The sequence below is a fragment of the Fundulus heteroclitus genome, unplaced genomic scaffold (assembly GCF_011125445.2).
Source record: "Fundulus heteroclitus isolate FHET01 unplaced genomic scaffold, MU-UCD_Fhet_4.1 scaffold_77, whole genome shotgun sequence".
Lineage (NCBI taxonomy): Eukaryota > Metazoa > Chordata > Actinopteri > Cyprinodontiformes > Fundulidae > Fundulus > Fundulus heteroclitus.
Window position 1 is genome coordinate 1,366,389 of NW_023397219.1, and position 20,965 is coordinate 1,387,353.

At 39.8% G+C, this 20,965-nt stretch overlaps 1 protein-coding gene across 5 annotated transcripts in view; it reads right to left on the reverse strand.

Annotated features, from left to right (window-relative positions):
- rcor3 (REST corepressor 3) overlaps positions 1-20,965 on the reverse strand; it is a 143,081-nt gene that overhangs the window by 42,393 nt on the left and 79,723 nt on the right. For 3 of the 5 annotated variants that reach the window (XM_036134219.1, XM_012856947.3, XM_036134218.1), the window contains exons 7-9: positions 15,347-15,425; positions 7,593-7,808; positions 1,937-2,014 (exon numbers count right to left, since the gene is read on the reverse strand). In XM_036134219.1, coding sequence (XP_035990112.1) covers positions 1,937-2,014; positions 7,593-7,808; positions 15,347-15,425 — 373 coding nt within the window. Of the gene's footprint in view, positions 1-1,097; positions 1,152-1,936; positions 2,015-7,592; positions 7,809-15,346; positions 15,426-20,965 lie in introns of all 5 variants that reach the window. The other 2 variants (XM_036134216.1, XM_036134217.1) reach the window with 1 other exon arrangement.

Sequence of the window (20,965 nt, forward strand, 5' to 3'; positions counted from 1 at the left end):
AACTCTATGTGGCCTTTTCCACCAAGTCATATGTCTTGCACTGAGGAGAGGCTTCCGTTGGACCACTCTGCCATAAAGCCACGACTGGTGGAGGGCTGCAGTGATAGCTGACTTTGTGGAACTTTCTCCCATCTCCCTACTGCATCTCTGGAGCTCAGCCACAGTGATCTTTGGGCTCTTCTTTACCTCTCTCACCAAGGCTCTTCTCCCATGATGGCTCAGTTTGGCTGGACGGCCAGGTCTAGGAAGAGTTCTGGTCATCCCAAACTTCTTCCATTTAAGTATTATGGAGGCCACTGTGCTCTTAGGAACCTTGAGTGCTGCAACAATTCTTTTGTAACCTTGGCCAGATCTGTGCCTTGCCACAATTCTGAGGAGAGTATATATATATATATATATATATATATATATATATATATATATATATATATATATATATATATATATATATATATATATACATATATACACACACACATATATATATATATATATATACATATACATATATATATATATATATATATATATATATATATATATATATATATATATATACATATATATATACACACACACATACATATATACACACACATATAATTTTTTTTACAGGCCGATGTTTTAGATTATTATTATAGGGTTTATGACAAAACATAAGACTTTCTAAAGCTGTAAAGTCAATCATTCCGCTGTAACCACACACTCAGATCCCATCGTTCCATTCACACCCCCCCCCCCCCCCCTCCGCAGACACACACAAACAAGACCACCAATCTTGAGAGAAGCAAGTGACTTGCTCCATAAAAAACAGTCTAACATTTTTGGTAATATTAGCTCTTCTTGTGCAGCACAAAACCCTAAAAAAGGTTCTGCTGGGGAAAAAATAGCCATGCCCAAAAAAGTGACTTCACATCAAAAAAAACAGCCCAAAAAACCTCATCTGATGACTCACGAAAGTTGCAAGTGAGAAAAACAAGCCCAAAGTTGCTTATAACAAGCGGACTATGCAACACTGAAGCTCACATGAACACCTCTCATGGAGTGTATGATGATGTTTTCATTCCGCTGAAAAAAGCCAAATAAACATAGCCTACCTGCACAGATGGCGCAGTCGCAGGTATTAGGTCTGGGCATTCAAGTGTTGGCTCCTTACCACCAACGAAATGTAGAGATCACATAGGTGTCTTTAGTCAGATTCCATAGTAAAGTCCTCTCACTTGTATCCAGCACTGACATTACTCGGCAATCCTTCATGGATTTGGAAAAGAAAACTCCCTTCATGTAGTCACAATCACCATATCGCGAGTCACCCCAGCAGATACCAACACATCGGTGTTTTGTTGTTGCCATAATAAGTCTGTTGAAATGATATTCAGGATAGATCTGTTCACTATTTGACTCAGAACAGTAAACTATTTAAGATTTATCCCTCAACGTTTGTCTGAATCTAGTATGGCTACACGCATGCACACTTTGCTGTTCTACAGTTAGCAATTTGACAATGATTTGAGAAAAGCCCCATTGGTTCTACAGTATTGTAGTCCTTTGCAAACTGGAGCTCCTATTTTGCCCGAAAAGCCAGTTTCTGAAGGACAGGTTTGTAGACAGAGTACTAACACATTGGTGGCTAACACTCTGTTGTAAACACAATTGCAAGGATGAAAGTAATTCATCTTAGCAGCAACTGTTGCTCCTAAAAAACCCAGAGATGTGAAAGACAACAAAAGTTTTAAGAGTCATTTACTTAGAGGTGTTGCCTTTAAAGAAGCGTCCAAAGGGTGCTACTACGATTTCACATGTTTGTGTTATAATGTAGTTTATGAATGACACTGTAATATGGTGTTTCCATCTGAATTTACTTTGGATAGTCACGGTACATATGATTGAGGAATTTAAATATCAGTATTTCGTTTAGAGGTTAGGTGTGCATTACCTCAGTCAGTCTATACTCTTCAATCCCAGACTCCAACAGCTGCTTCAATCCACTGTTCATCTGTTTAGTATTTTGGACCTGAAGAACAAAACAGAAACATAGTCGAGAGAAAATGTATATCATTTTTTCAGTTTCTCCATTTTCATAAAGTGTCGAACTAAGTGTTCTCCTTTTCACTCCTCTCTCTACTACTATGGTCTTACATATATTTGAAATGCCCACCATATAATGACCTGTTTACATTGTTATGCTATATTACCGCCATGAAGAATAATTGATGTAAGATTGAATTCTGAACAGGGGAAGAGATGACAAAGGAATCCTACTCTTGCTGCAAAGGATACACAGGCAGAAAGGACGGCCCTTCTCCCAGCAGGGGTTACCTCTTGCTATAAAAGTTTTCCCCCCACAGACAAAAAGTCTCTTCTCCTCACACTCCTCCAAACCCTTGGACGACCAGCACTCCTCTGGGGCACCCAAGGAGGGGGGGTCTCCTTCCTTAGCAGCCATGTGACTGAAGACCCAAAAGCCACGTGCTCCCCAGAACAGCCGTTCTGTGGAACTCACCTCCCTGGACCTTCCTTACTGCAGAGACAAAGGAGAAGGCCTGAACAATGAGGCCCTGGCCGGGCCTGACCGACACACATCCACCACCTGGGGGAACTTCTCGTCGCCCGGAGAATATCTCCGGGCAAATCAGAGTTAAGTCTGCTGTCTTAACCTCATAATCAGATGCAGGAGGAACGATCCTGCATGTCAAAAACAGCTTTGTTGTATTTCTCCTCAGCCTTTACAGGGAAGCGAACCCGAGACGGAGCTGGAAAGCCAACAAAGGGCCCGTGTTGGAATGTGAGGAGAATCTGCTCTAATTGTGACTGCAACCGAGTCAGAGAACGTGGCCGAGACCAGGCCTCCGACCCCGACCACATGGTGCTGCAGAGCTAAACGCTAGCCCGCCAAGAACAGACAATAACTTCCCTGCTTTCAGCGTTCCTTCCTGGAATGGCCAAGGTGGACAGACTCACAAGAGGCAGAAGACAGGTTTGGGCAGAGAAACCAAAAGGGAAAGTTTAAATGGTTCATTTGGAAATGTTTTGTGAATCGTTGTGCACATGGTGCCTTTGAAACAAAGGCCTAACTAAGTGGCTCATTGCTAGCATTCAGTACCATGTCATTGTCGAGTGTGTTTTTATGGTCATAACAAGGGTTATCTCCACAAGGGTTTCATACATTGATGGGACATTAATGTTTACGTTATCCAGCCCACTCATTATGACTAAAAATAAAGCTAAAGCTTTTATTTGTTAGCACCGAATGCCCGCTAGCCAAAATGCTATTATCTCCTGCTAACATCCGGTTCCAGACAATTCAAAAGGAGCTTGTTTTAGAGCATAAAACTTGATCGTTCGGCTCTGCTGTCGGCTGATAGGGCTATGAGCCTTATTCCCGCATTAATATCGAATATTAATGTCGGTTTTAAAGGCAATTTTGATAACTTTAGACTTTAGCGACCGGTCGCTACATCGACCCCTAGCGCCCGGAGGTAGAATCGCATAAACAAAGGCAAGCGATCATAAGGTTTAAACGATTTTACTGAGCAAATCAGTCTTTAGAATATTATTTACTCAAAATAATGTTCTGGTTAACTGGGGCTTTGCATTGTGAATGGATTGAAACACATGTCAAATGTTGTTTAAGTTAGTCAAGCCAATTTAACCTCAATTCACATTCTTTAAGTTGAACTTTGGTTCTTTAATTTAAACAAAATATTATTTCATCAAATAATGTTTTGTTTAACTCAGGATTCGCATTGTGAATGGATTGAAACACATGCCAAATGTTTTTTAACTCCATTCCATGTTTTTCTTTAATCAGATCTGCAGTGAACGGGATTTAATGACTTATTCTGATTATGACCAACCACTTTTGTTTGTCTTTTGTTTGTTTTGCATGTAAGTAGTTCCTTAGCTTAGCTTCTTTTTATCTTCATTTTGCTTAATAGTTAGTTAAGTTTCACTAGCCTAGTAGACAGGATTTGTTAATCAAAATATTATGTTAATTCAGATAAACAGCATTACATAGTGATGTTCTCTGAATGTTCATTTTATTTCTGTTATTGAATTTTTGAACTTTATTTTATGTCTGTGCAGGTTTTACTGTTAAAAGATCACTAGTGCTCGAATTCATCCCTTTCAACCATTGTATTGATATCAGCTTAGCTGATTATCACCAGACAATAATTAACAGAGGGTTATTTTATAAAGATTAAATAACTTTAAACAGTGTATAATTGCACAACAACATGTATTTCTGTAAAGACAATTATGAATATCTGTTTGAATTCTAAGCAGAACTGGGGTTGGTTCATTAAAGAATCAGACCCAGACACATGTCAATGCCAGTTGTTTTTGAAACATGTCCTAAATTATTGCTTTTAATAAATAAAAAACTGTTTGGTTCAGTGTTCCTGGTCAAGGACATATGTGCTGTTGAAAGACTTGCAGCTAAACACAAAGTTTGTGAATCTGTTAATAACATTTCCATAAGGAGTACTAGTTTAAGTTCATTTCAGTAAATGTTATCTGTAATGTTTCATCTAAGCTATTGTACACCATTAAAATAGATGACATTCATGGTGACCTGTTGCACAGCCCATATCAATTAAATTTAATTCAAATTAATTCAATTCAATTCAATTATTATATTTATATAATGCCAATTCATGAATGTCATCTTGAGGCACTTTACAAAGTCAAATTTAATCATATTATACTGATTGGTCAAAAATGTCCTATATAAGGGAACCAGTTGATTGCTTCAAAGTCCCGACAAGCAGCATTCACTCCTGGAGAAGCGTAGAGCTACAGGGAGAGTCATCTGCATTGTCCATGGCTTTGCAGCAATCCCTCATACTGAGCAAGCATGAAGCAACAGCGGAAAGAAAAACTCCCCTTTAACATTACATTATTATCAGGCTGTACAGTTTGCTGTGATGAGTGCAGGATTAAAAGAAGTGAACTGCAACTCCTGTTTGGCTATTCATTATTTAATACTACCATCCAGCAAATGTTTACACTGGATAATGTGACTGCACAAGAAAATATTTCTAATATACAAGGCTATTCGACACTTGAGCAACCTGCAGTTGGCGCACTGCTCTTTTTTAAAGAATATAGAGGCCCATCCTCCTTGGCCCACCTATCACTGTCCTGGGTCGTTAGAAGCTATTGCTTGGTCTGAGTGGAGTATTAGTCACCTGAATCATGATGAGACTGCTGATTTAATCACTTTGGAAGGTGTTGGAGGACCCAGCTGTAAACACTGGGGAGTTGGAAGCGCATTCCTCCCCTTCAGTTTAGTGATGGCCTTTCATTTGACCAAAATGGCTTCTTTCACCCCTCTTCCAAACCATCTGTTTTCCCTGTCCAAAATCTGGACAACATTGTCGTTTATGTAGCAGTTGTTTACTTTCTCCAATGTAGGAGTCTGAGAAGTCCTTGCTGCATTGGACTGCATACAACAACACCGCTAAGTTGTGGTTTGGGTGTTCTGTCTTTGGGATGAATCAGTTCTTGTCTGATAGTGTTATTAGGTTTGACACTGTTTGACACTGTTTTGTTTTTTCTGCCAGCTTTGTTGGCTCATTTGACAAAGGCTCATTTTGGGTAACCACAAGTTTGTAGTGATTTACTGATGTGCTTTTGTTCTTTTTGTTTCTCCTCTGTGGCAGAGGGAATGTTGTCAGCAAAAATTGATGCAAGGTGTTTTGCAATGTTGTTATAATTGTTATAATACTGATAACAATAGTTCTGAGAGGCCCCCTTCTTTGCATAATTTTGGAAGTCCATATATGCATGGAATGGTCTCACCTGGGTACAGCTGATAGTAGCGGGAGCAATTGATCACTTTCAGTTTTTGTAGAGAGTCAGTTATTTTATTGGTTGGTTCCCTTTTCAGGGTCTCGTATGTGTTACTGTCCCTCAGTACATGTATTATTTTCTCATGGTAATCAGCTGTATTAAGTACCCCTAGGCACCTGTCTTTGTCTGCTGGCAAAATTGTGATGTTACAGTCTGTTTTGAGGAATGTAATAGCCATACCTTCCGGTGTCGTGATTTTCAAAGTGGGCATTTTTGCACTGGAGAGTGCTTCTGTTATCTTCTGCTTCTACCATGTTATTTCTTATGATTCTTTCAGTGACAGTGATGAGTTCTGTTATCGGAAGTTGCTTAGGGTTTATGGCAAAGTTGAGACCTTTGGACAAAACATTCATCTCTGTCTGTGTGAGTTCTCTCTTTGAGAGATTTTTCACCCTCAGGGTTTGGGTGATATTACATGCCTTCTCATCATGTCCCCCTTTCTGTACTCCAGCAGTAGCAGAAGTGGCACTCGTTTTCACAAGGAGAGACTGGGATTTTCGCTGTTGCCTTTCTTCGCTCTTAGTGTTGTAAGAGCTGAGCCTTCTTGGTGAAATAGATTGCCTCCTCAAACAACAAGTTTTCTTTCTCTCCTTTGTGAGAGTGCATCAAGAGTGAAATAAACCTGTCTTATTCTTTCGCTCAGAAGCTGGTTTTACGCCCTCAGAATGATCTGTTCCGCACAGTGTCCTTTGATGGAGGACTATAGGTGTATGCAGTTAGGGACCAGTTTTTGCTGTCTGTATCTCAGACTGAACCGAAGGAGGTTTCTGAAATTGGCAAGCTTTCTGGAAATACGCTCATACTCTCGCATTAACATGAGAGTATCTTTCCCAAATTGTAACGCAACAAACCTGTGCAAATTCTCAGTTATGCGGGTTGCTTACTCGCACCAAGCAATAGCTTCTAAAGACCCAGGACATTGACGGGTGGGCCATTGATTTGCATCTGACTTAGAATGCGCCAAGGAGGATGGGCTTTTATGTCCTTTAAAAAACAGAAATGCACCAACTGCAGGTTGCTTATGTGTGCGACACCAGAATTGGCAAAGACTCCTGGATAGGTGTTGAAATATTTTCAGAAAGAACAGAGCGAAAGTCCGGCTGCCTATGATTTAAGCCTGTTTGCTGTTGCGATGACCTGGATAACTGAAAATTTGCACAGGCATGTTGATGTATAAGCACAGGCCACTTCACAGAAATTACCAAAAATGTCTGGAGAGAAGGGAGCGTGCTCTTTGTAGTTCACTTTCAGAAGGCTGCAGGTCCGGAATTGACACGCATCCTCCATGTGTATATCCATCATATAATGACGTTCGAGTTAAAGGCTGTCAGAAATCAACGGTGTAGTCCGAAGCTTCATTCCTACCCATGATAGAGTTCTTTCTGTTGACCTCATGAAAGTCCAAGGAAGAGGGGGCAGCAGCACGCGCTAGGAGGTATTATTAAGGGTATTAGGATGGAGCCTTAGACTCCTACGTATTAATTTTTAGGATAAGATAGGAGCTCTCTGAGAAGACTAAGAATTTTTGTGAATATGGGCAGTTACATACAATAACAAGAATCATGACTTCCTCGATTAGTGAATCAAAAAACTGTGCCAGGATGATTTTAATCTCATCTTGACCAAAAACACAAATCAGCATACTCTGACTTATATTTAGAATAGCCAGCCATGAGAAGCCAGTGGAGGTTAGGGAGGAGTTACAATGAGAAAAACACAAGGTTTGTGCCTTTTACCTGTCTCTTTAGGGACACCAGCTCCATGTCCAGCTGACGAAGAAGTGAGTTAGCAGCAGAGGCACTACAGGACACAGCCAAAACGTCTTCTTGTGTAAGGTACATGCCTTTTGGGGGGCGGCAGCGGGAACGCTGGTGGTGTCGGTGCTGTAAGGTCTGGTGCTCGCGTCGCCCTAAAGCCGCCTTAGAGCCTGGCACAGCCAATTCAGCCTGGTTCTGGAGGGAACAAGATACAGACACCAGAGGAGCTATTGGCAAACAAATGGCTTTCAGCACCAAACAATAGACTACTGCAACAGACAAATGTATTCAACTTGTATCTTAGAAGAGCCTGGCTCATTGAAAGGGGTTCAAATAAAAGTCTAATGGTTAAACCTGGAACATTTCCTTGTCCAACTGTGCTCATTAATATGCAGCTGTTAAATATGTAAATCAAGGAAGATAAACATTTTGGCCTAAACATTATTTTCTGGAAAACTTCTGGATATTGCTTTGCCATTTACTGCTTCTACCATTACCATCCATATTAAACGTGTGTACTACTCTATGGTCATCAAGATGAAATTATATGTTCTGTTTTTGTGTAAAATGTGTGAGTGCAAGTCAGTCTGATGAGAGAGCACACCATTTTGATTGAAAATTATTTAGACTAACATAACCTCAGATGCTAAATTACCCAGAATAAACAGCAGTTTATATGTACCAAAACATGCACCAAACAGAATGCAAATGCACTATGGATGAAGAAGATGGATAATGTTTGTATTAGATTATGTGAAATTCCAAAAGCTTCCTTTGGATGCTGGCAGAGTGCATTCTGCTTTCAGAGACGAGAACTGGAGAATGGGAGTTCATGGACATTGCTCTGGTGTGGACGGATGGTGTGCAGCTGAATGCAGACATGGGGGCCACAAAAAGAACACTGAAAAAAGACAACAAATAGCAGGGACCAAGACAGAGGAGTTGGAGAAGCTTCAACTGACCTGTCAGCAACAGAAACAAAGATGAGTTTGGCAAACACACCATAATTCACTTCAGATTTTCTGAAAACAAAATGCACGATTGATGAAACACATTGATGAATGTGTAAAGGTGAAACCTTTGAAAGATGCAACTTTAAGATATAATAAGCTTCACAAAACAAGACACGTTGAGACAGATGTAACACTTCAAAATAGTCTGAACGCAGACTGATTCATCCTGACAGCTTGAAATACAGCAAACATGCCAGCAGGGGGCAATGACGATAAATAAAGACTAACTTTAACAATTCCAAGTTTGATTTAATCAAATTAAATTATGGGACTGTTTTGATAGATGGAATGTAGTCAGAATGCTGTAGTATAAATACAACAAAGAGGTGTAATACATACAGAGGGGCCATCTAAGCTTTAAAAGAAGATGTGTAAGAAGAATGAATGCATTTCAGACGCTAAATTAACGCCTTGATACCATCACTGAAGTATATACAGTATTAATTAAGACGACATGTATAAAGTGACAGCTGACGACATGTATAAAGTGACAGCTGAAGATAATAATAGGGTTTTTTCTGTATTGAAGTGAGTCTGTAAATACCTGGATCCAAGCAGCTGTATGTTTTTGTGAGAGTGCGCTTGTGTAAAGTTCATCCAAAAGAAAAATACTCAATAGTGGTTGTGAAGAGCTAAAGACCCGCCCCCCAGAGCACCGAGGCAGATGCCAGGGGACCCAAGACCCTATACCCAAAGGGACCCTCACAGTAAAGGTGACCAAGAGGGGCCAACACCGGAAATCTGCCTCCCCCACCAAGGGAAAAGGGGAGACGGCCCCAAGGAAACCCCCCAACCGCCACAATGCTGAAGGCAAGGTAAGGCAAATTTATTTGTATAGCACAATACAATACAGAGATAATGCAAAGTGCTTTACATGATTAAAATATCGGAAAATAAAACAGAATAAAAGCAAGTAGGAATAAAATGTAGAAACAAAATAGAACATTAAAAACAGTTGGACTAAAAAAGTTGAACTAGTGATGTTTCAGTAGAACTGTTTAACTAGCAGTCCTCTGAGCAGTTGAGGGCAGTTCTAAACAAACCATCACCTGGTGACATGGTGATGTAGAGCTGTGTGTCGTCTGCATAGTTATGGTAGCTGATGTTATTTTTTATTATCTGAGCAAGTGGGAGCATGTAGATATATAAGAAGAGAGGACCCAGGATGGACCCTTGGGGAACCCTGCATGTGATTTTTGTCATCTCCAATGTAAAGTTACCTACTGATACAAAAAATTCCCTGTCCTTTAAGTAGGATTTAAACCAGTGGAGAGCTGTACCAGAGAGGCCGACCCAGTTCTCCAGGCGCTCTAACAGAATGGAGAGATCGACAGTATCGAATGCTGCACTGAGGTCCAATAGTACCAGCACTGTGGTTCTTCCACAGTCTGTATTTATATGGATGTCATTAAACACCTTGACAAGGACGGTCTCTGTACTGTGGTGAGCACGAAAACCTCACTGGAAAACATCAAAGCGGCTGGTGATTGTTAAGAAGGTGTTTAATTGTTGAAACACAGCTTTTTCAAAGATGGCCCTGTAGTTCTGGAGTAGTAGTTTGTCTAAATTGTTCTTTTTCAGCAGTGGTTTGATAATTGCTGTTTTTAGGGACTGGGGGAAAATTTAACTTTAATTGAACTTTATTGATCTCACAATGGAGAAATTCACTTCTGCATCTTAATCCATCCCCTTGGTGAGCAGTGGGCTGCCACTGTGCGGCGCCTGGGGAGCAATTTAAGGGTCTTGCTCAGGGACCCAGAATGGCAGCTTGTGGGAGTTGAACTCAGAACCTCTGGGACCAAAGCTCTGTGCTCTAACCACTAGGCCACCACTCCCCACCTCAGTGGTGGGGAAAACACCTGACAGAAGGGAGGTGTTTATTATTTGAGTCAAATCAGACGCTATGACAGGTAAAACTTTTTTAAAGAAAGCTGTGGGTAGAACATCAAAGCAGCAGGAGGAGGAACTTAGCTGCTGAATGATCTCCTGTAAGCTTTTGTAGTTTATTTGGCTGAAATAGGACATTTGGTCAAGATCAATTCTAGTCGGAGACAACTTTGGTACTGAACTTGATATGTATGTACAAACTGATCATCTGATCTTTAGGATTTTCTCAGTAAAGAAGTTAGGAAATTCATTGCAGACCCTGGTGGAGTGGAGTTCAGAAGCCACGGACACAGGAGGGTTTGTTAACCTATCAACTGTTGCAAATAACGCACAAGCATTATTAATGTTCATGTTGATGATCTCAGAGATGAAAGATTCCCTTGCATTTTTCAGTTGTAAGTTATATCTGTTAAGTCTCTCTTTATAGATGTCATAGTGAACCTGGAGGCTCGTCTTTCTCCACCTGCGTTCACCTTTTCGACATTCCCTTTTTTCACTTCTAACTGCTGGAGCATTTCTCCAAGGAGGTTTTTTTCTTCCCGGAAATTTTTTTTTCACTTTAACTGGAGCAATGCAGTCAATGATGTCTGAGAATTTACAATGAAAGTTAAGTACTAGCTCATCTACTGAGTTGCAGCCCAAGGTTGAAGTAGCAGAGTAAGCTTGAATAAAAGTTTCCGTGGCATTGTCCTTAAAGGTGCGTTTTCTTAAGATGTCCCTTTGGCTAAATGCGTCACTGGTAATGATGCTTTCAAAGGTAACAGAAAAGTGATCAGATAGGGCAACATCAGTTACATTAACCTTTGAAATCTTTAGACCTTTAGTGATGATCAAGTCTAAAATATGTTCCGGTTTGTGTGTTGGTTGTTTAACATGTTGAGTTAAACCAAAGTTTCTAATTGTGTCGCACAGTTTATTTGCACTTCTGTCTTCAGGGTTGTTAACGTGAAAATTGAAGTCTCCCACAATAATTAAACAGTCATAGTCAACACATATCACAGATAGGAGGTCACTAAAATCCTTAAAGAAGTTTGATGTGGACTTAGGAGGCCTGTAAACATTCAGAAACATAGTTTGTATCGGGCTCTTTACCTGGAGAGCCAAATATTCAAAACAGTCATATTTTCCCAAAAACATCTTTTTACACTTTAGTAAATCATTAAACAATGTCACCACTCCCCTACCTTTCCTTTGCAGTATGCTCCCACAAAGAAAATTGTAGTTTGGAGAAGCTGACTCCAACAGAATATGTGCTTCATTAAGTGCATTTAACCATGTTTCTGTTAGAAACATCAAAATTATTGTCAATAATGAAGTCGTTAATTAAAAGGGATTTTCCTGACAGAGATCTAATGTTTAATAAACCCAGTTTATATGACTTAGTGGTTGATAATGTCTCTGTGGCAGGTTGCATTTGACAGTTTATGACTTTTAAGTGTTTGGTCCTGTTTGTTACACTTTTGCTTTTCTTATTTCTGCCACATATCATCACAGATATTCCATGTTCTCCGACAAGAGGCCCAAGCTGATGCTGGAAACTGTCATGTCTGATAAACGTGCTGCCAGGGCCTGGTGTGTATGACAGAGAAGTTATCTGAAGGTCCTGAACACAGGCATGTTCCGTGATACATAGAAGGAGGAGGATCTGGGGCTCTGCGGCTTTTGGAAGATGCTGGTTTAGTCACAGAGCTCGAGTTGTCAGAATGGCTATGTGGAGAGGATGTCAGCTGTAGGCCAATCTTAAAAACTTTGTTCATGTTATGAGAAAATTCCAGAAAAGTAACATCAGGGCTTTGTGGAGAAGAGGGGGAGGTGGGTGCAGTCTGGATCGGTGTTCGAGGGGATGGAGGTTTTCGGTCCTCTTTTTGTCCTCCTGTTGAGATCTGGGAATCCTCCTGTAGTTCTGACATAGCCTCTTTCTGTGTCATCTTTCTGGCTATCTTTATCTTGGCTTGTTCGGGCTGTACTTGGCGTATCATTTGTTTTGGCACTGGATGTACTTTGTTTTGGAACAAAGCTGATGACGCATGGTTCACAGAATAGAAGATGTTTGAAATCAGCCGTTTTGCCCCTGACCTATTTAGAGAGAAACCATCTCTGCTGAACAGATGTCTCCTCTCCCAAAAGATGTTAAAGTTGTCTATGAAGGTTACATTTGTTTGTTTGCATGTTTTTTCCAGCCATTTGTTTAGCATTAGAACTCTGGAAAAAATCTCATCTCCACACTTAATGGGCATGTGAGAGCCGCTAAGAAATACCTTGACATTAAGCCCATCAACTAAATTCAGCAGATGAATGATGAATGTAATCCTCTTTCAATACTTCTGATTTTCTCGGGGTGGAGTCGCCCAGGGCTTCAGCTTGTATGATGAGTTTTTCCAGGGTCAGGCGTTTTTTCATGATCTTTGGAAGGATGTCTGATACATTAGACACCAGGTCATAGTTGAAAGGGTTATAAATCAACACCTCTGTGTTACAGAAATGTTTAATCCCACTTACAGATCCATTGCATAATATCAGGGTCCTTGGCCCTGTGGCGTCTTTTTCCCTCTTTTTCTCTTTTTTCTTCTTTTTTCTCTTAGAGTGAAGATTGTCGACATACCTTTGATTGTTGTCATGATCCTTCAGGGTCACATCTTGGAGTGGAGCGAATCTGTTTAGTAACGGAATTCCAACATTTCCATCAGGTTGACTCTTATCATTTGTTGTGAGAACAGCCCGTTGTTGTTTCACCTTTCTTGGGAGACTTCTCTGTAGTATCGGCCAGTTTTCTTTGTCTAGGTGTGAGGTTCATGATCTTTTGGCCTTGCACCCAGAGTGTTCCAGGGATTCTGAGCGACTCAGCGAACGGTTTGATTTTCAGCTCCATAACAGCTATTTTCTGTAGAAGCGTGTCAAAATCCTCTGTGCTGAAGGTAGGCATCCTTTGAATCGGGGGGGTTCTTCTCCATATCCACTCCATGTTGAATTCTTTCCATAAGAGAGTTTTTCCTGAGAACTGACTCCTCTGGGGTGTTGTAAAGAGGCATCTTGTGTGGATTAGCTGAAAACTAAAATAGTCCACACGGGGGAAAAAATCTAAATAAAAAATAAATAAAAGAAAATAAATAAAATAACTAAATCCAACTTTGTGTAGTTTTTGCTAAGAGATAAAAAGGAGATAAAAAGGCAGGAGAATGCAAGCAAGCAGGTAGCAGAGAAAAGAGGGTCCAAGCAGGCAGAGAGGCAGAGCGATTCCCTGGGGAGCAGTGGGTACGAGCCTGTGGGCTCCGCCATTGGCCGGATCCACCCTACAGCTATCACACTCCTGATCTCTGCCTACTGACATCTGAACAAACGACAGACTGGACTTTATTCTCATACACACAATACTAACACATGAATTGTATCTTCATACACACAACAATAACATGGATTTAACCACCACTTACAACTACCTGTCTGCACTTCCACCTGTTAGCTCACTACAACTGTAAATACTGTATAGATAATCTACTTTGTATTGGTAATCTACGCCTGTTTGTAAATACTCTTCATATACTTATTCTCTACAGTCTGTTTATAATCTTTCATATTCATAACCTGTTCATACTTTGTACATTCATAGCCTGTATATATTTATACTTACAGTTATATTACACTCATAGCCTGCATATACTTATATTCATTTATATTTATAACTATAGAACAATCATAACAATGTTATTGTGCACTGATATGCAATGTTATTGTGTAATGATATGCAAACTGCATATCATTGCTTGTATGTGTGACGTGCAATAACAATAAAGTTGAATTCTCTTGTATTCTACAGACCTTCTTATTAGTACACAGGCTTTAATTACCTAATCTAATGTTAATTAAAATAATGTGCACATAGTAACCTAAACCAGCCTTTACTTAATCAGATGACCCCACAATTGTAGATATATGCTAAAATGATAGTCTTGAGTGAAAAATGTTGATTTGTGAATCATTAATGCTGATTATTGGTTGATTTTTGATTGTTGATTTTTTTCCAGCCCATTTATCTGAATTGCTTCGTTGTGCTGTGCCACTTGGGCAAATTAACAGGAGGGCTATCAGCCTTATCTGAACTATTTGATTGTGATGAGACACTTGGGCACATCGGGGGGGGGGGGGGGGGGGGGGTATTTTATGAAAGTACAGATTGCTGTAGCTTCTGAAAGAAGTTACTGGGAAGATAACAGATGACTCATATAAATTGTGGGCGTTAGAGAAGTGACAGACTTGGATTGGACAAAGTAAACTAATAAAGGTAACAGAGACAGCTTAGTCAACTCAGGAATCTGATGAGACATTGTCCTCCAATGTCATGTGAGAAACACTGGTGTCATGGGTACACTCCCTTGCATGGGAGTGTACATTGTCGGTTCTATAAAATGGTGATGTTACCTTTGTTCTGGGCCCTTCCTGATGTTCCCTTTTTCCTGCATTGTGATCAATATAAGAGCCCAGTACTGAGCTATATAATTTTTCTGGCTTGTTTCAATTAAATGTCTCAAAGTATAGTTTCTGTTTCTTACTAGAGAAGTACTCTAGTTGCTACACATTTCTGTTAAATAAGCACATTTAAATAAAGGAATATTAAGCAGATGACTGCAGAATATGGTGACAAGTCAAAGAGATAATTTATTTCTTTATTTCTGAACTAGGGGAGCAAGGATGCTTCTAAAACATGCAAAACGTCAGCCCTGAAAGACTGGAATTGGCCTCCTCTGTTTTATCTAAAAGAATAATTCATACACAAATATAGAAATATAAACAAGAAAGACATGCACCAAATTCAAGGCCTGAATCTTTTGGGCTCACCTCTTTCTTGGCATCTTTGTTTGGATCATAGTCACTATCATTTGCTTCAATATGATTGGTCTCCTCCATCTCCTCCTCACTATGACAACAAGAACAAAGACATAAAAGTTTCAAAATGAAAATAAAATGTATGAGATGAAAACTCATACATTGCAGATTAATTAAACCGGGCAAAATATTTGCAGCCTTTATTGATGGTAATGTTGATGATTATGTCTTATAAATAATAATAAAACAAAATTCCATGTCTCAGAATATCACAGAGTTTAATAAAAAAGATACTTATACAAAATGTCAAGCTTCTGAAAAGTATGTTCAGCTCTAAGAGCTCCATACTTGGTTGGGCCTCATTTCGCATGAATTACTGCATCAGTGCATCAGCCTGTGACACTGTGTAGGTGTAATGGAAGGCTTGGTTGCTTTGCTCTTCAGGTCTTCTGCATTGTTGGGTCTGGTGACTCTGATTTTCCTCTTGACAATACCCCTTGATGATAGATTCTCTACATGGTTCCGATCAGGCTAGTTTGCAAGGCAATCACAATAACACTGTGATCATTTAACCAGCTTTTGGTACCTTTGGCAGTGTGCACATGCCAATTCTTGTTGGTAAATGAAACCAGCCGTTTCATAAACTTTGTCAGAAGGAAGAATTTTGTGATCCAAAATTTCGTAGGAAATTACTGCATTGACTATGGACTTTAGAGAACCCAGTTTTCATCATAGATGGACTTTATCACAAGCACACAGTGCTAATGTTATTCATGCTTACACTGGTGAGCCATAACTATGCATAAATACCTTTCGAATACATAAAAAGGCCCGTAAGCCAACTCAAATCTGAAATTGAAGTCAGCACAATTCAATTTCTACCATTACGCACGTCACCCAGGTAAAGTGTACCACAAATTAACACAGAAACTGTGACCAGGTGTGAGGCAATTACCTTAATCACTGTAATGGGGAGTAGCAGCCTAGTGGTTAGAGCAGCGCGCTTGCACTCAGAGAAGGATGCAAGTACCCAGTTCGATCCCCAGTGGCTGCACTCTGGGTCCCTGAGCAAGACCCCTAACCCCTGATTGCTCCCCAAGGGGATGGGATAAATGCAGAGAGCAAATTTCATTGTAATGTATGTTTCAATGACAATAAAGATGATATTACTGTTACTATTACTGTAAACAGCAGGGGTGAAAATTAAAAATTTTCCACCGGCCACAGGGGCTGGTAGAAAAGAAATTGTACCAGCCAGTGAAACATTTTACCAGCCACTATTTCTTTTTGTGTATAGCCTTGTTTACAATCACCCTCAGTACAATCTGATAATATAAATTATATGGTTTATTTTTAATTTTGAAAGAAGAAATTGAATGTAAAGGAAATTAAGAATTTACCATAAATGTATACGTATTACATACTAGTGGTATTAAGGTGCACCTTTAGGTTTACATGCTGTTCCCTCTGTAGTGATGCTACAGTGAAAACTGCACAATAACAGGCCCATTTCAAGCTTTTGAAGAAGGGTGCACATACACCAACACCCAGGATGGATTTTTTTCAAACTTATTGATAATTTAATGCTGCACTTGATTTTATAGACACACACATCTTTTTTATTTTAAAGTATCATTAAAAAGATAAGAGAAAAGCATACATTTATTTCCTTACAACAATAGACACTATTTGTAAATTAAACGTATTCTGTTCAATTTATTTATTTTTATGTTTTTGAACATCCAACTTAGTGTCTTCAAATTTCAAAACAGTCAATAACACTTCTTCCTCTGTCAAAGTCCACCAGTTTAAATGCAATGTTTTTCATATAACTGCACTGCTGAGTTATCTCAACCCAACAAAAGACCAAACTCTACACTTTCCATCAACATGGGATGTAAATATACTCTCACTTTCATTGTTCTATACGTACCCACACTGCCATACAGGCGTAAAATCATTAATTTAACAGGTCTACATGTGAAACACAGCTTTAGACCTTGTTGAGTTGGTAGAAAAGTGGGGACAGTGAGCCGTAATTGCAAACCACTGAGCAGAGAACATATTTTGGATACATTTAAAACTTTTGACTTAATCAACATTTATAAAAAGCTGCAATTTCTTGAATTAATATGCCAAAAATAGTTCTTCAAGATGTATATATGGAGAAAATAAACGAGTGGATATTGGGAATATAAGAAAAAGTATCTCAGACTAAATATTTTAACGTGTTTTTGTAGTCAACATACAGTTGTACTGAGCGATGTGCATTCCTGCAACATGGCACACAAAAATCTCGGCAGGTATGCACTTTTCAGCATAAACACTGGCTGCTCTCACCAAAAACTAGCAAGTTTTTCTACTTCTTTTCCTTGTGTAATAATAACACCGTTTAACTTTTGGTTCTTCCCTTTACTCCTGAGAAATGTTTTTGTTGTGTGTAGCTTAACACAACGTAAGCCCATGTTGTAAATGTTACTACTTAGATTTTCTTCTGTTACTTATGTTTCAATGACAATTGAAGATTTGTCATTGAAACATAAGATTTGGGATCCATGGTTGTCTTATAGTACTGTCTACATATCCTGGTCATATTTTGACAAATTTGTGCATATTTGTTGAAATCCTGCTTTTGTGTCTAAAATCAGTGTGGCGCCCTTCCTATGGTAAAACGGTGGACTGCATTGAATTTTGAATTAACATTGCTTTATGAGACTATTTTGTTGGGAGCTCTGCCACTGTGGGGTATAAAAGCAGCTCCGTCTTTAAAAAAAAAAAAAAAATTAAAAAAAGCACAGCTCCCTCCTTCTTGTGCCTCATAGTCTGCACTGTTGGACTTTTCAAACCCTCTAGCAACTTTTTCCTTCTTCAAAAAAGCAGCTAGAAACAGATATAGCAACTTTTTATGTGTTATTGGCAAATTTACGTGAAAGCAACCAATTGTTCTGCCGTTAGTGTCTGTAGGCAGCCAGGAAGAGTGTGGTGAGAGACCGGTGTGAAGTTAGTATTAGGTTGGATATTCGCATTCCGCTTCTTCAAGAGCCGGCCAGCAGACAGAGAGCAGCAGCCCCAGCTCAGCCTCCCTGTATGGGCTTGAACAGGTGGCAGGTGCCACTGAAGATCAAAGTGAAGATCAACCATGCTTCGTGTCCGCATTACAAATGAATCATGATGTGAAAAGCTGCCGGTGATCCCGCTGGGCTCAAACTGATAAAGCTCTGTCCCGCTGGGCTTCACAAAGCCTCAAACTTGGAGGGCGAAGGGGGTGAAAAATCCTCCACCTCAAAAGGCTGAACCATGGCGTAACTACCATCATAACTCTGCTCACTCTCCATGATTATATGGTATACGGCAAATCAAGCTTGCGCCTGCTGGCCCCCCTTTCCCACGTATCCCCGCCCACTTTGATGACATTTTTCTGGGGGTGGAAATATGCTTTTACATGGGGGTGAGTTACACTTTAATGCATTTAGAACAAAGTAGCAGCAACTAAGGTGCGCAGCTGCCCCAAACAGGTCAGTTACACAAATTGAATGCTGTATTTTCTGTTTGAATTGCAAACCTGCCAAATTGGGTGTGTTTGCGCGATAGTGGAAGAAGACCGGAACCTTGGGGTGCTGCAGCGGGACCCAAAGACTTATTGGCAGTGTTGCAGAAAATTTAAGTGCAAAAAAAAAAAAAAAAAGGCTCCGGTAGCCGGATTGCAGTGGCGTTTGTGGATCTGTGACACTGCATGGAAACAACAGTATAAAGCTGGCCAACAATAAAAAACTCAGCAGTTAAAAGACAAGCAGGAAATGATAGAGCTGCAATCTGCTGAGTCGCTGTGTCGACAGCATCTGAAAATGTTGAGTAACCAGCTGGAACAGATAACTAGTGTTGCAGAAAAAGCTGTAGCTAGGGTGTCTGTGGTAACAAAAAAGAAACAAAAAAATTATGCCGTCTGCCTCCGAAAAAGTCTGTTAATTTGTAGCTGGACTGGGGTCTGGGTGGGATCCCGAAGGCTTGGAAAAAATTTCCGTAGAAAAAGTGTCGCAGAAGACTGTCTGTCTGATATGTTGTCTTTGTCATATCTTGTCGGTTAAAATGGGTTTATTGTGTGTGAATGAGTAAAGGAGAATGTTTGAATCTGCGGAGTGTGTGTGTAAATGGGACTTTGTGTGTAAGTTCGTGTGTGTAGAAATGTGTATTAGGGAACTGAGAATAGCTCTGGAGCGTAATTTACAGTGGAAAATTACTGGAGTTTTGAGTTAAGTCTTGAGGAACAAGTAAAAGTGTTCAGTATGGAGGAAGCATTTAATCAGGATATTCGTGAAAATCAATAGGATTGTGCAGCGTGGATATCAATGGGGGGACAGATTGAAGATTTTAATTCTCTTTTTTTACTGTGATGCTGGGAGCTCCAGATGCCCCGATGGAAATTATTAAAACTCGAATTATGGAGCTGCGAAATCTGGGAAAATGGGGCTAGCGAGAGGAACACAGACCACAATGTCAACAAACTCAGGTTTGCGGGCCGCGAACGGACCAGGAGAAATGAACAGGGTCCATTATGTTTTATGTTGTGGAAGGCACTGATAAATGCTGCGGTGTCTGCAGCAGAGAGATTGATAGGTTATCTACTGCTGAGTTGAAACAAAAATGTCAAAAGAAAGGCATAAAAGTTAACTGAGCAGGATTTATGCTGGGTTGAATCCATTAAATTCTATGGCCCAGATGTTGCGAGAGGCAATTCATCCAACACAGGAATTTTTTTTTGCTAGTTTTGTTTAAAAAAAATAAAAATAGATAAAGTGTCTTTAAACCTTTTTCCGAGGTTGTATGTGTCTGATATTAATGACTTGACAGATTGGAAGCCTAAATAGATGCAAGCAGTGGCCCAATTGAATAATAGGCCAATTGCTCCAGGGGCAGACTTACTGCCTCTGCATTTGACTAACTGAGGGACCGCTCAAGATTATATGTGTGTATAAGAGAGTAACAATAAATGAACAATAAAACTTGTGATTTTATCTGAATGGAAAATGTATTAATGTATATGTAAATGCTTAATACAGGTGTTAAAAATATTCAGCATGAAATTTACCTACATTTATTTACACGTTTGTTTATACATTGTGTAAACATCAGGGCATTAAGATTTGCGATTTAGCTCATTATTGGCTAGAATTTACCATTTTATGGCACAATGATGTGGTCATTCCAATTCTGAAAAGTGCCTGAAAAAGAACATTTTATTTGGGAAGAAGCACAGCAAAGAGAATTAGATTTGACTAAGAAAGCCATACATCTACAGCTGTGTCATTGGGGCCTGTGGAGTTGCAGGTCTCAGCTGGTAATGACAATACAAGCTGGAGTGATTGATTGGGATTATCAAGGAGAAAATCCCTTGGTAATTGAGAAAGGAGAAAAAATAGCACAACTGCTAGTGAAACCCTGTGAAATGACAGAGGTTCAATGGGTGGCTGCCCCCACTAACATCACTGTAAGAGGAACAGGGGGGTTTGGCTCAACAGATAAACCAGGAGCCAAAGTTTGGGTGAGACAAGAAAATGGTCCACCTAGACCAGCTGAAATCATTGCACAAGGTAGTGATGCAACTATGTTAGTATTATTACTCAGGGGAGGAAA